The sequence below is a fragment of the Lissotriton helveticus genome, chromosome 9 (genome assembly GCF_964261635.1).
Source record: "Lissotriton helveticus chromosome 9, aLisHel1.1, whole genome shotgun sequence".
Taxonomy (NCBI): Eukaryota; Metazoa; Chordata; class Amphibia; order Caudata; family Salamandridae; genus Lissotriton; species Lissotriton helveticus.
In genome coordinates, this window is record NC_136070.1 from 963,767,514 (window position 1) to 963,783,512 (window position 15,999).

The 15,999-nt window shown below is 47.5% G+C and overlaps 1 protein-coding gene across 1 annotated transcript in view; it reads left to right on the forward strand.

Moving 5' to 3' along the window:
- CAMKV (CaM kinase like vesicle associated) overlaps positions 1-15,999 on the forward strand; it is a 296,840-nt gene that overhangs the window by 223,321 nt on the left and 57,520 nt on the right. Inside the window, exon 6 of the mRNA XM_078662250.1 lies at positions 2,460-2,535. Coding sequence (XP_078518376.1) covers positions 2,460-2,535 — 76 coding nt within the window. The remainder of the gene's footprint in view (positions 1-2,459; positions 2,536-15,999) is intronic.

Here is a 15,999-nt window from a genome sequence, read left to right on the forward strand (position 1 = left end):
CAACACTGCATTAGACGCCGTCATGTGGCACTAGCTCACCATCACTCCTTATCACAAGACCTAGCCTTACTTCTCATTGATTTTAAAAAGGGGCGCAACACGGTGGACTGGGGTTACCTCCAAAAGGTGCCGACCTGACAGCCTGCGTCTGCATTTCCGAAACATGGTTGGTGTCCTACATTCCCACCCCTGGGCCCTTGTGCGTGTGAATGGAGTTCTATCGGACTCCTTCCCCATAAACCATGGAATAAGGCAGGGTTGCCCCTATCTCCTCTCCTTTTTGCCCTATCAATGGAACCCCTGGCCCAACTTATCCGTAGGGATTCACGATACAGGGGGTGGGGGCGGGATGTCAACCACAAAGACAACATCGCCCTATACACTAACTATCTTCTCCTCTACTTGGTAGACCCACCAAGGAGTGACCCTTGATGCTTCCAGTTGCTTGAGGCTTTTGAGAAGGCCTGGGCCTGAAGATGAACCTCTCCAAATCTGTGCTGGTCCCCCTGGCAGTCTCAAGGGACTGCTTTGACTGGCAGTCATCCATTCCCCTTCGCAGGCGGAGCTTTAAGTACCTGGAGGTGTGGGTGACGTTGCATCCAAAACTCACCTGGGACCTCAACTTGCAGCCGCTGATCAAAAATGTGAAGGCAGACCTCACGAAATGGCAAAACCTACCCCTTAACCAAATGGGCCATATAGCACTGTACAAGATGATGGTACTGCCCCGTATCCTCTACATTTTTCAGAACCTACATCTTCAGGTCCCTAAGCCATGGTTTCGGCGACTGGAGGGAGATGTGCGGACCTTTCTATGTAAGGGGTCACTGCCACAGTTGGCACTTGCCCACTGCCAACGAGGCCATTTTGATGGTGGCCTAGGCATGTCCAACCTTTACCTCTATTATCTCACCTTCCACCTTCTCATTATCCACGTCTGGTTTAATGGAGGAGGTCAGACCCTGCTTATCAGTTTGAACTTTCCCTGTTAGGTCTCTCTGCTCTTTAGGCACTGCTGTATGGCTCCCCGGTTCCCTTCCATATGCCTTTGGTTACACAGGGTGGTTTTTCTAGCCTGGCGGGAGGCACTGTGTCATGTGGAAAGGGACAGTTAACTTACACAAAAAACTACCCTATGGCTCGGCACCTGGCTGAAGGAGGTGGTGATTCTCATTGGCTTTAAAGCATGGGACGCTATTGGGATTTCACAATTAGGCGATATATGCTCAGGGACACACATATGTTCCTTCTCAAACCTTCAAAAGTTATACACCCTCTCCCATACCCAATTCTACAGGTATCTTCAAATCAGACATGCCCTTCATAGCCATGTCCAGAACGCATAGCCCCTCCCGGAATTTAACGCTCTAGAGGCCAAACTCCTAATGGGCAGCCTTAGTCATGGTGGAGTTTCCAAAATCTACTGAAAACTCATTATAAATGCTCCTGGTTCACTTAGCCACCTCACGACCCAATGACAGGGCTGGGTGGGTCCCTTGGAGGAGGAGGATGGGTGTGATGCCCAGATGACCCCGTGAGCTCACTATGTCCACTAAACTTTGACTAATACAAATGTATTATCTCTATGCAACCTATCTCCCCCCACGAGCCTATACAAGGCAGGCCTTTGCTCCGATACCGCCTGCCCACGGTGCGCAACCACTCTAGCAGACTTCTTTCATATGGTATGGTCATGTGCGAGAATACAACTATACTGGACTGCATTGACTAAAGAGCTTGCTGAGGTTCTAGGGTGGGCAGTACCCCTCTCCCTCCTTCTGATCCTTCTCGAGGTTTTTGAGGGCACAGGTGGCACTAGGGCTGAAAGGGCCTTTCTAGGTACAGCACTCCGTGTTGCAAAGCATGATGTTGCGGCAAACGGACTAAGTCCCTTCTCCCCTACCCTTTGACAGTGGTGATTGGTGTGTCCAACAGGAACAAGTGGTGTTTGATGCAAGGGGCTGCCCCCGAAAGCGTGATCGAGTGTGGGGGAAGTGGCTGAATTTATGAACCAATGTACTTAATTTTCCATATTTGGGAGTCCAATCATCATTTATACATTTGTCCTTTTCATGGTCGCAATATGAATCTGTTATACTATGTACTATATCTGTGGCACTTACACAGTTGGCCACCTCATGGCTGTTAAAACCTAATAAAAATGTGTTTATCAAATGTATATTTTCACGTAATTAGAAGTATGCTTTCATATGCTAGCCACAAGCCCTCCTTTTAAAAGGTTCACAACATCCAAAATGTGTATACAACATTTCATATCCTAATAATGAGAGTAAAATACTGTCAGCCCTGAAACAGCATGCACTAGCACGGCATGTTTTATGTTGGTGTGGTTTTAGCACTCTGCTAATGTTTTCTCATGTTCTAACAAAGGAATTTGATTAAGACTGGTGCTTTATGATTTATACAGCTCTCCTTCATTCATATTGTTCCCATTGCAGCTCCAGAGGTGGTTGGGCGTCAGCGATATGGGCGACCCGTGGATTGCTGGGCAATTGGCGTTATCATGTACATCTTGTAAGTATAAGGATTTTAAAAAAAACGGAGGGAAAAGTGTTTCACCACCAAAATGCGTGTAAAGGAATAAGTCTTAACAGTGTATGAATTACCCCCAAAAATGCATTTTGTGAATACAGTGAAAGTTTGCTAAATGAATTTCGTGGTATCTTGTGTGAAAATTGTACGTGAGGGCAAACTTCGTCCGACAATTCGATTGGCAGACGAAGAAATGCTTCCCACAAGATATTTTCTGCTCGCACCAGTCTCCCACGGGACATTCTTGGCATGACCAATCACCTACTGAAAATAAAATGAATGGAGTTTCACATCAGCAAAGTCTGAGATTTCTTTGGATGAGAAATTCTCAAATGTCATGAATTTCACCTGTATAATACAAATATTCAAATACCTCTTAAAGACCTCTAAACAGCTGCTTTAGGCGCAGGACATTCAGACAATTGTAGAATACGGACTACTCTTTCATTTCACAGGTCGACAGTTACAGTTACAGACCTTTGCCACAAGTGTTTTGCTACTGCTTCCGGCCTTGCCCTTCTGAGCAGAAGCCAATGCCGAAACTGAAGCTGTATATGTGCTTCATGGTTTTGCAGCTTCGCAGTCATTGCTCCTGTGTTAGCCACTTCAAGAAAACCCTACACTTCCTGCAGTGCTCCTTTTCGCAGCTGCTGCGATTGCCGCGTCCGCCACTCGATGGTGCCTGGCCTCCTGCCGTGGCTCCCCCCGGCATCAGGTGAATTCTGCAGGTGCTCGTGGACATTGCCGCTGTTTGCCCCTTGTACTGGACTGGCCTGGGTTTCGAGGTGTTAGATCACCTAGGCCTTTGGTGTGCCTGCACCGACGCCGCCAGTTGGGCGGCTTTAGCACCTTCATTCATATTGTCGTTTTTGTGCTTACGCCAGGCCTGACTCTGGCATCCTTTCTCCGGTTCTCCTCTTCCTTCTACTACTGCAGTTCAAATTACCTCAAGGCTAAAAAAGGACAAAATCAAGTTTGAGTTCAGTGTGTGGCCTGGGATTAATGCAGCACCAACCATCCAACACTTGGAGTGAGGTCAGCAGGGTGAGAAATGAGAGAAGGGAAAGGAGGTATGTATTTGGCTTGAAGGGTATTAGCATCTTATAAACCTTTAATATTTAACATATAAATATTTGATCAGCACTGGTTTTCTGGGGTGCAGGAAGGGTTTTTTAGTGCTCTGTTCCGAGGGTAAATCGGCGAAGTGCAAAACCAGCCTAGCTAGGTCTGTGATGTGGCCTGCTCCCCGCTTTGTACTCCCCCACCCCTGGCTCTCATCTGAAAACAGCCCTAGATAACAAAATCTGTCACCCTTTTCCGTGTATTCAGATTGACGGCCCAGAGGCTATGCTACGGCTATTGATTCTTATGAGAGCCTGTAAAAAGACAGGCTCTCATCGCATTTACAAACAAGGAGGCACATTTAAATTTGATGAAAGGTTTAACTCGATCTTCTCCTTCTTTCAAAAATAGAATGTCCCATATGAGGCTAAACATAATGACCCCTCCCCTAATATGGGGGCCTTACTACTCCTATAGCTGCGGGGTCAATTTTATCTCCAGCTCCATCCTTTGCTCAGCACTCACTTGCCTCAGGAACAACAAACCCGGGAAGTGAGGAGTCCCGTAATCCTCATATTAAGGATTTTACCCTACCAGATGTGGACATCAACTTGAGAAGCCATACACCAATGACATGCGGCTTCCCTAAGACCTCATCTGGCCCTACATAGGCTACCAGTTAAAAGCTCTTCAGTAGTACTCCATCAGCTCAATCATCAGTAGTACCATTGACGTCTTCGACAACCAACTTTGAAATGCTTGGGAACTTATCCTGCAAACTCCCTGGTCAATATGTACACATCTCTGACTCTCTCAAGTGCATGAAAAAAATCCTGCTGTCCATGTTATCATCCTAGAAAAGTCAGTGAATGATTTGGATCACATTCAAGAGATCTTACTGGTAATCCTGAAAGTGCTGATGGGATCAAAAGATGAAGGGGTGCTATCCAATGAGGTTCTTCAAACATCTACAAATGTGACTTAAGTAAACCTGGGACTCTTGGATCATGGACCACTTGCTGAGGCGCCTAAGAAGCAGGTATATGATCATGCCGTTCCCCAAGCTCTTGACTGGGGTACACAAGCTGGTAAACTCCAAGTTATTCCAGTGGTGGTGCTCAGTAAGAAGCCACAGAACATGGAAAGTTCCATACATTCATTAAAAAATCTTTTTGGCTCTCGCTCTCCCAGCACTGTAGCTCCTAAATCATCGGTGAAGTGCTCTTGTCCTGGGTTTGAGGCCTTCCCTATTATCAGACCACAACAAGCTTGGCTGATCTTGCCAGATCTTGCTCTATCTTAAGGAAAAACCAAAGCAAAAAAACAGTCTGCGAAGGAGAATCTCTAAGAAAAACTGATGAAAATGTTGTTTTCAAGACTCAGGAGATTTTGGGCCACTGCTACAAAGACCTCAGGGGAAATTCCGAGGAATTCCCATTGTAGCACAAGCAACTCTGGTACTAAGGGGGCTCAGCTGTAAAGATGGATTACTGTTCCATAATAAATCCTCTGGTTAGTAGGCAGGCTGAATCACCCACAGTTGAAATAGTTTCAATAGAAGAGGTGCCTTTGGATCTGACCCCCAGGGCTGATCCTTTTGTGTTGCACCAAAGATAACCATGAACGTCATATGACTGAGAATATCCCACCCTCTTATGTTTCTGCAAACACTTTTAGGTTAGATTTTGGAGCCTTATCTGAATCTGACTTAACTATGAACCATTCCTTTTTATTATCCTGATTTGCAGAGATTGAAAATCTGAAGATGATACAAAGTATGGCATTACTTGTGTGTACTTATTGCACTCACATGCAGTGCTGAAAACAAGGGTTCAGTTCAAAATAGTGAGTTTCTCCAATGTAGAGGTAGTGATTTAATACTCATCCTTGGGAAAATATAATCTCTAATTTGCACCATGTTACCTCGAAATCTGCAAATTCTGAGTATTATTTCATGCCTCTAAATAAGTTAACTGCTTATGATTTAAAATGCATGCATGTCTCTGTGATGAATGGAGGCATCTTGGGTCTAGTATCCCCAGAATCCCCCCCCCGCCCCAGTAGAGGACGGGTACATGAAACATAACTGGCTAGCTGGTACACTCAATGGTGCCCGTGTATCAGGTCAAGAATCAAAGTCATGTCATTAGCAAGAACATTAAAGTAGCTTCCTGGAATTGCAGCTGGCCTAATGAATATTCCAGAGAAAATTGAATTCTTAAACAGCTTAAAAGCAGATATGATCTACTTTCAGTAAACCTAGTTCTCTTCGGATTTTTCACGTAACAACTATTTTGTCTTAAGTTGTAACACTCACCCTTCTAAGAAGGAACATGCAAAGAGAGGGATAGCCATTCTGTTGAATAATGATTTAAAGTGGGAATATAATATTTTTAATGACCCTTCTAATTTCTTTCAGGCTATAAAGATTGTTCCAATTGTAGATGGAGGTGTGATCATTCAATTACTAGTGGTGAATACATTTATTCCTCCAGATAATAGCTATAATAACATGCTTTTGGATATTATCTCCTTCTTATAGAAAATTGGAAACAATTAATGGGGGTGAAAACAAGTTCTGTTGGTTGGAGACTTAAATTGCAAAGTAGCTAATTATTCCATTAATTTACTCTCAGACGCAGAGAAAGAAGCTGTATTTAATTATCCGCCATTACTTTTTTCACCGAACTTGAGAACTGGTAAAAGAAAGCTTTCACTCCTTGGCCATTTAAGAAAGAATGATTACGTGATTTTAAAAGATAGATTCATGCAGGATTCCCCAGCTCGATTTACTCATAAATCACCACAGGAAACCTCTATCATTGATTACATTATTGCTTCCTACACTACGTTTAACTGATTTGAAAGAGGTACATTCCCCACTCAGTGACCGCAGACTACTTACTCTTTCCTTAGAATTTAGCCTGCACCCTGTAGGGTCATGGGAATTCGATGGAACCAGCACCAAATGTGATAAGAATTGGGGTAGGACTCAGTGGCCGCTGACTAAATACTCCAATTTAAAAGGGCTACTTGTGAGAAGTCCTCTATCATTTAGACCTTTGGAATATGGACATCCCTAATTCCTTCTCCCAATTTATGAAACAGATTGTAAAGGATGACCGTGCAATATACCCCAAATCTTCTTGTAAACTGTTATGTCACTCATTGCTTTCCATGAATAGGGAAATTAACAGGTTGATTTGAATGCAGTTTGTTTCTTTTTCGAAGGAAAAAGACAGTTGTATCTCCCTACTGAAGAGAAGAAGGAGGCGTTTGAAGGTTGGTCTTATAAAACAGAACTTTGACCATAGGTTGGCCGACTTGAGAGAGCGGCTTTTAAGAAAAATGCTAGAAAAGTTTGAGCAATCATTTCTGATTCTTGTGGCTCTAAAGTGAAATCTTATCCATCTCATATTCCTGAGGAAATTTGGAGAAGCTTTATTTTATCATTATATGCAGAGAACCTAGGGGCATATTATCAAGACAGGCGATAAAATTATCGCCGCTTTAGCGGCAGATAACTGCCGCTAAAACGGCGATAATGGGCTTGATAATATGCTCTATGGAATTCCAATTGAAGCCCATGTTATATGTGAAGGACATCTCTAGTACTAAAATTGATTCTCCTAGTTTCTCCTTGTCACAATCCCGTTCAGAGGGCACAACGCTAGCAGCAGCTACTGGGCCCAACCAAGGTGGAGGCCTTTTACTCCCGATGTCCCAAGGCCTGGTCTACTTTGGATCCCAAGCAACTGGGTCAAGTACCCCTACAGCAATTGACTTTATGAATAGCGTGGTCTGAGCAGTCCAAGGCTTCCTCCTGGCAGATGTGGATTTAGGGGAGTGAACATAAGCTCACAGCTCAAAATACATGCAGCAGAAGCAATAACTCATTGTTTAGCCAAATACTCACTTTCATGTAGAAAATTAGAAGTATTTTTAAGCTATCAACACAAAGGGAAATGCAACATTCACAAACTACACAGCCTCTTTGAGGTTGGTTCTCCTGCGTTTCATAGGCAATTACCTGTGTCCCACTTCCCCCTTGCTCTAGTGATAGTGGTTATTCACCATTCAATATAGCCAACATCTAGGGAATGTGCTACTAGTAGTCCAAGTCTCAGGAGTCCACTCCAACTCAGTATTAAAGTCAAAAGTGTTCCAGCGATGAAGCGCTATCTAGCAAGCAAATTCCCCAGGGCCAACGGGCCCAAAATCAGTCTTACCTGCACTTGCTGGATTGGAGTGACTGGAGTTCTTGAGCGCACCCCATCCGTGGGTTTTGGAGCGGCAGTAGCTGGTTCCGGTGCCTTCACTGCACGCAGCTCAGATGGCTTGCACTTGACAACACCGAGTTCCTTACATTTGGTCTTGCAACTGAAGTGCTCAAAGGTTCCTCGCAGCTCCTTGTGGCAGGGTAAGTCTTTGATCCGTCCCACTTGGGGGAAAGTAGAGAAAAGGTCCTGATGCTGATCCCTCATCAAGGTGTAGATGAGTAGGGGATCCCGTGGTGGCCCCCCTCCACCAGTGAGGATCTTGGTCAGGTCACACTTCTTGCTTGTCCGAGTGACCCCCTCTGGCATATGGGGTAACTGTATCTCTACTGCACACAGGCTTTGGCACAATTGGCACAGTAGATGCCTGCACAGCAGCCCCTTCTGGGATATGGGGCTGCCAACTCTTCATCGTACAAGGCCCACTCCGCACGCCAATCTGTCTATGTCGGCCCTTCCTGGCATATGGGGTCGCCAATCCCTGACTGCACATGGGTTTCAGCCAGTTCGCACAGCGATATCATCGTCTCACGTGACAGTGGCCCTCTTCTGGCATATCGGGGGTGGCTGAATTTTCTTGTTCAAAGCATGACCTGAGCAGTGCAGCAGCCACCGCCTCACACCTCATAAAGGGAGTCCACTCGACAAGTTTCTCCACTGGACATCGCTCCCCCCAACACTCTCCCATTCCTAACATGGTACACTAGTCTTGGCAAGCCTGCAGGCACTGGGGCTTCAGTTTCCTGTGCAGGTGCTCTTAGATTTGTGCTGGATGATGCCCCCTCACCCAGTAGGGAGACTGCCAGGCCTTGGCCCCGAACCTGGTCACACGCAGAAGCCTTGCACAGTTTCCCCTCCCACATAGCCCAACTGGTTGCTTGACAGCTGACAATGTTTGGGGTCTCAAGCTTCCCTTACAGTCAATTCCAGTCACCAATTGTGATTTAGAGTCTGAGTCTTTGAAGTTTATGTTGGGGTTTACTTCCTTTTGAAGTGCCCAGTCCTCTGCCCTCTCTTCCTCTTGAAAGCAGTCTGGCACAGCAGGAGTGACTTCAAAGCCATGGGAGTGACTAGAGTTCACATCTGGATGTCAGCCGCCGTGCTATGGTTATCACATGGTTAGCCAAGGGCCTCAGGCCTACTCTTCATGAGTCTCTTATCAGGCTTATCTCTTTTCTGAGATCTGCCCAGGCCCCTTCCCTGTGACCTCTGAATTAAAGAGCGCCCTTTGAAGTGGGCTGGGGAAGTATGGCTCCCTTTTCCAGTGTGTCCTACCCAGCTTACAGGAATGCAGCAGTACACAAATTAGCCTGTGCGGATTCCTCTACCTCCTTTCCTCTTGTTTCAACATGCAGCCATGGGTCACACAAAACTGAACCCACAGTCTGCCATGTGTAGTACAATCCACAGTCACACATACACCCAGCACATGCATTTAATATACATGCACTGTGCAACACTGTGTCTTTCACATATTATACCACTCACAGGCACACATACACCTTGCACATGCATTCACCATGCACACACTGCACAGCACTATATCCGTCATGTACTGTACCACTTATAGAAACAAATACACCCAGCGCAGGTACACCATCATGCACTGCACAGCACTCCAAGCCAATTCAATGTAGGCCAAGGGGTGAGTTAAGCATGCAGCAGAGGGTCCTTGAATGAGTAAGCCTGTAGCCTTCACTCCAGTGACTCAAGTTAAAAAGGAGCTGTTCACTCCTACTGATCACTACACGGTATGCTGTCACCACTGTGCTTGTGCTGCTTAACTCCTGGTAAAGGCAGTAGCCTTTCATTACTATGAGGGTAGTGCTTTGGGTGCCCTTCCAGCTCAACAAGCCTGTGATCGGTGAGACCGGCCTATGTCATGACACACATGCATGATCCATGTTTGCCTATGACAACAAAAATCAGCATTAGGGGTCGAGACATCAGTACATTTGGGGCACTGAGGCAGGGGTACACGTCCGTTACCATGCGGAGGACATTTCTGCCCAACACTTCTCATAATCTGAAAACAAACGTAATATTATTTCAGTGCACACTCTCCAGTTCTATCGCTGCATTTAAGGCTAATGCAAGGATTTTTGCTACTCTAGTCAGGGTAACAAATTAATTTTCTTGCCTTTGGCAATTTAGGCATTGTTTGCTACTTGTAAGTTAATCTTGCATCGAGTTGCATGGTTGGACTGGGACAGAAAATAGAGCTACGCACCAAAATAAAAGTGGCTTCCATTCGCAAATAAGATAGCTCAAAACATTGCTAACACAAATTAGAGCAGTCATGAACTTGTAGATTCATGCTGTGTAGGTGTTTGGCAGGGTATAGGGAACTAAATACCTTTGTGCTTGCGGCAGGCAGTGTGAGAATATAATTCAAATCAACTGTAAAAAGTTGTCCATCAGGTCATAAAGCAGGCCCACAAGCAAAACACTGGCCCACACACTGACCTGCCAGAGCAGCCTTTCTAGCACTTTCTGGCACTGCCAGATTGGCCTCTATGCTAGTCTGACCGTGCCGAACTATCAGACGCTCAGGGACTCAAGACATGCATGGCGAACAGTCCACCACACCACTAGGGTGGCGGGAGCCTGGCTGTGAGCCAGATGCCATACTGAGAATTTCAAGCCATTGATGTAGAGATGTTTTTGGCAAAAATTGTTGCCACTGACTTGGTATAGGTACTCTTGGCAAAAACACAGTACTGGATGAGCCACCATATCATGAGAGAATACTCAGCAACCATCAAACCAATGGTTTGTTGCTGAAAACAAAAGCAGTGTTCATGAAATTGTTGAGTTTTTTTGCTGTATCTTGGAGATATTTCAGCCTTTTTTCTGCTTACAGTCACAAAAATCAGTCAAAAAGTCCACCGCAAGTTGGGAGGATTTCAGAATCTGTTTATCAAAGCCACAGGCAAAATACATTCTCAGCCTAGGTGATGCGTTTCCACTATGAGTACAATACAAAGCAGGAAGCTGAACGAGTTACAGATGTTCCTAAAGCCAGTGATAAAAAATGAATTAGGAGGAATATGAAGAAGAGAACAACATAGATAGTAAGGTGGTGACAGACAGTGACATAATGAAAGCTAACACACTGAAGCAATAACAGAGGGATACAAGAGATACAGATTATTCGATGAGTGATGCAGATAATTAGTGTATGCTCATTATGGAAGGTAGAGGATAGGCACAATACAAAGCTCTCAACAGTTGGCAACCATTTTGTGAAAGTTATTGGCTTCACATAATAAATGGTTTTAGACGTGTTTTACCACACTAAGCCTAGTCTGGTATCTTAGTGGACTAATGCGTTCACTGTAGGGGCCTGTGTTTGACCTCATGGTCACGGGTGCGCATCCCAGTGGATCCACTCAGCCTTTTATCCTTCTTAGGTTGATAAAATGAGTGCTATTGAGTTGGGTAACAGTAAACATCTGTTATTCAGCGCCAAGATGCCCTTCTGCGTGAATGTGCTTTTTTCATAAACACATGATGCTGTTGCTGTAGTAAAGGACAGAACGAGCTTAGCATGAGTCGAGTGTTCTTTGACTCTGCCCATCGAAGTGCTGCTTTCTCACCTCATACTATTAGGCTATTAGGCGTATCATTACACCTCCTATGGCGTAATTATACTGCATCACAGACTGTTTTACTTTTCAAAAGTAAATGGAATCACTATGCATTAAATTATTTAACAGATGCATTGTGTAAAGAAATCAAAAATGATTTCTGTGTGCAATGCTTTTTTAACTATAATTTAGTCCAACTAAGATTGCAAGGTACCGTATTTTCCGGCGTATAAGACGACCCGGCGTATAAGACGACCCCCTACTTTTCTTGATAAAATGTAGGTTTCGTGCTATACTCGACGTATAAGACTACCCCCACTTCCAATGCAGTGCACAGTGCCACCATCGCCATTATCCACATTAGTATTGTTACGTACTCATATGCATTGTGGTTTGCCATTATCCACATTAGGGTAGTTTTGTTACTCATATGCATGGTGGTTTGCGGTGGAAATTACTTCTGTTCATTAGCATAGCCTGTGGTGGAGCCAGATGATTTCCCCTGTGTCTCGAGAACAATACATAGGGTGGATATGCTGCTGGATGCATTAAGGAAAATGTGATGTTTTTGGCAGATTACCGGTACCGTAACTGTAATTTATTTCCCTTTTTCAGATCCGCTTTCAGTGGGTTTGCTTTTGATACTTCCACAGTGCCACCATCGCCTACGTAACGTTAGTTCTTGTGTTTGAGTGCCCTCCTATACCGTACCTCTACTTGCACACATGTAACTTTTTCCTCCTGTAATGCCCATTTCCTATTGAGAAGCAGTCTGACACCTTCGGGTGAAGTCCGCGCTATGTAAAAACACATGAAAACATACCTTCAAATTTTGTACCCGGCGTATAAGACGACCCCCGACTTTCCAGAACATTTTAAGGGGTTAAAAAGTCGTCTTATACGCCGGAAAATACGGTAGACGCATTTGCTGTGCCACTGCTTTTTTTGGAACTTAAGACGATGTGGGGAGCGGAGTGTATGGCAGCTTTAGGTGGGGTCTGGTTTGTAACAGTGAGAAGGACATTCAACATTCTTTCACTAGCTCAAAGAACGACGCCTCGGTCACTGAACCCAAAGCATGCATTTAGCATTTCACAAAAATATCTATACCTCAAATCACTGCATCAGAAGCGCACTCAATATGTTAGTATGGTGGGCCCCGGGGGAATCAGAGTCGTAGACTAGTCTTCCCCCTGGGTCTTTCGTGCAGGAGGGTCAGGCTGGGGTCAGGGGGTGGGTAAAAGAATGCAGGGGAGGAAGGTGACTTCCTCTTCCTGCATTCTGGCACCATCCAGAGGGTCGAGTTAGAAAAGGAACGTTGTAGGGCCTAGGTGGTGTCTGAGTTTCCAGGTGGGCGACGTTTGCAGCTGACCCACTGGTCGGTGGTGTTCGGAGGCGGAGAGTGTGAGGCGATCGGTACGGGCGGAGCACGATGGCAGACGTGTCTGCAGAGCAGGTGAGGGAGGACCTGAGGGTACTGGGCCATGCCGGCCAGAGGATCTCCTCCGGCCCGGCGTTCTTCAGGAGGCATGGGTGGGGCTGTCTCGGGCCTCTCGTGCGACCTCCGCTGGTGTTGCCGCGGCGGTGGTGGCTTGCATGGAAGAGCCACCACCGCCCGGGAGAAGTGCGCATGGGAGGTGGTGGGGCGCGGTAAAGAAAGAAGCAGTGCGTGGAGGCCGGCGTAAGAGCCTGCCTACGCATCTGGAGGTTACCGAGGCAGAGGTGGGAGGGCTCACGAGGGTGGCAGGCCCGATTATGCTGGGAAGGGAATGGTGGAGGGAGCAGGGCCCCAGCCAGGTCCAGAGGCCTCGTTTGCTGTTGGGAAGCAGGCGGATGGAGAAGGGGAGTGGGGGTGGGCCCAGGGGGGATTTGCTGGCAGCTGCTATGGGAATGGTCGCAGATGCAGGGTGTGGGGGGCAAGGGGGTACTGCCCCCCCCTCCATCCCCGGTGGGAGTCGATGCCTTTGGGGGACAAGATCAGGGAACAGCACCTCCTTGTGCAGGAGACAGAGGAGCGCTGGGCAGAATTGAATGCTGCCAGGGGTGAGGCGGTTTGGGAGGAGGAGGCGGTGGGGCCCCCACGCCTACCTCGGAGGAGGAAGGTGGGCAGAACACGAGGAGAGGGACAGAGAGGCTAGGGGTAGGTGGGAGTGGGTAGGCAGCAGGGGGGCCACAGCCGAAGACAGGGACAGCCAGGACGGCTTTGAGGCCCGATGGTGCCGGGGCCCGCCCAGGTTGGAGCAACTTGGGGGGCAGGGGGGGATCCAAGCCAGAGGAGGTCGGCAGAGTGATGGGTGGCACATTGGGGTGCAAGATGACCTCAGGATGCCGGCTTGAAGCAGCAGGGGGGTCTGCGGCTGCCTTCCCTCCGGCGCGGGAGTGGGCTACGGCGTCGTGTGTGGCAAGAGGGAGCAGGTTGAGTATGAAGACGAGTAAGGATGTGAAGAGAGCGGTGCGAGAGGTGTTGTGGACGCCTGTTGAGGTGGAGCCTGGAGTAGAGTTGGATTATGACACGGAGAGTGAGGAGCTGGAAGAAGGGGAGGTGAGGGATGACGATGACAGGACGGGAGTGAGTGGGGTTGGTGTCTAGCAGGGAACAAAGCCGGCGAAGGGTAAGGCAAAAGCTGAGACCACCAAAGACAGCAGCACCACAGGACAGTGGGGAGAGGCACAGACAGCCTTGACAGGTGAGGGGGCATTATGGGAAGCTTGGGATTGTGGGCCAAAAAAGGGGAGGAAGAAGGCCTGCCGGTCGGTGGGTGTGGGTGATGGGTCTGTGAGGGATGCTGTGGTGCAACTGTAGGACGGATCCAGTGGGGGTGAAAAACCAGAAAGGGCGGGTAAGACGATGTCAACGGCTGGAGTTCAGACTGACAAGACAGAGGGGAAGGAGGACAAAGGAGAGAAGGGTGAAGACAAACACCATAAAAAATTGCCGTACATGGGATTGGCTATGCCACTGGTGTCACATTTGTCTGAAAAGAATAGGAACAGAATTTGGAAACTCGAATATGTGGACGTGTTTAAACTGTTGCACAGGGAGGTACAAGCGAAGGAAGGCTCTAAGGAAGAAGAATGGGAGCTAACGAGAAAACCCAGGGTTCCGGTGAACATAGAAAACTGGACATCGGCGTTTCTCATTTATGCTAGTATTTATTGCGAGAAACACCTGGACAGGGCCATAGCACTCTTGAAGTATATGGATATCATTTGGAAAGCCCAGATGCATTTTGTGGGTTTTGCCTGGCTGAGCTAAGACGAGGAGTTCCGGGCCAGTATTGGCGTGAACCCTGACAATCCTTGGGGGGAGGTGGATCAGGAGTTTTTGATGCAGTGGATGGCATCAAAGCACTTGTCGGCATCTACTCACACAGCCAGCAGCCTGCCGGTCACTTACCAGTCCTTTCAGCCACGTCCCGCACATAGTGGGGTGGGAGGGACCACTGCCAATGCAGGAAGCGCAGGTCCACCTTCTAAGCTGGGCAACAGCACCACCAGTGCGTGTTGGTGTTACAACAGGGGCTATTGCTCCCAGTACCATGCAAGTTCAAGCATGAGTGCTCCAAATATGGAGGACGGCATGCCCTGACCCAATGTTTTACCTTGACCACGTCTTCAGAGCAGTGGCAAGCCACAAAAGGAAGGGGGCAGACTGGGCAGAAGGGCGCCTACACCAGTAAAAGTTGAAGCGACGGCCCCGTGGCTCTCGTGTTACCTGAACAGGGAGGCGGCTTTGAAGATTCAATGGGGTTTCACAGAGGGCTTTCAGGTGGGCTATCAAGGACCTAGGGTCAGGAGATGGCGGACGATTTGAAATCAGTCAAGGAATTGCCGGGGTGGTGGTGATCAAGCTGCAGAAAGAGGTGGACGAAGGCAGGATAGCGGGCCCGTTTGTCAATTGGCCTGTTGACGACTTGATCATCTCCCCACTGGGAGTGGTGCCCAAGAAGGAACAGGGTGAGTTTTGTATGATACATCACCTCCCGTGGCCGGATGGGCAGTCTGTGAATGATTTCATTGCTGAAGAAGACTTGAGGGTGCTCTATGCCTCCGTGGACTATGCGGTCCACCTAGTGAGGGTGTGTGGGCCATGGGCGGAAATGGCAAAGTGTGATGTGAAATGTGCCTTCCGCCTGCTGCCTATACACCCTGCGGATTTCTCTCTTCTGGGTATGCAATTCACAGGGGCCATCTACGTAGACAAGGTGCTGCCCATGGGGTGTGTGATTTTCTGCGCGCTGTTCGACATGTTCAGCACATTTTTGCAGTGGGCCTTTACACAGATCAGCGGGCATCTGGAAGTTTCTCACTACCTGGATGACTTTCTCTTCTTGGGAAAGGCGCATTCAGGGGATTGTGGCAGGGCCCTGTCGCAATTTCAGGAGATGTCACAGCGGTTCGGAGTCCCCTTGGCACCTGAGGCGCTTGAACAACAACGCACACGACAGCAAAGAGCTCTTCAGCATCATAAAGGAACTCTCCAACCCCAGCGCCAATGCCAATGCCAACGACATCCC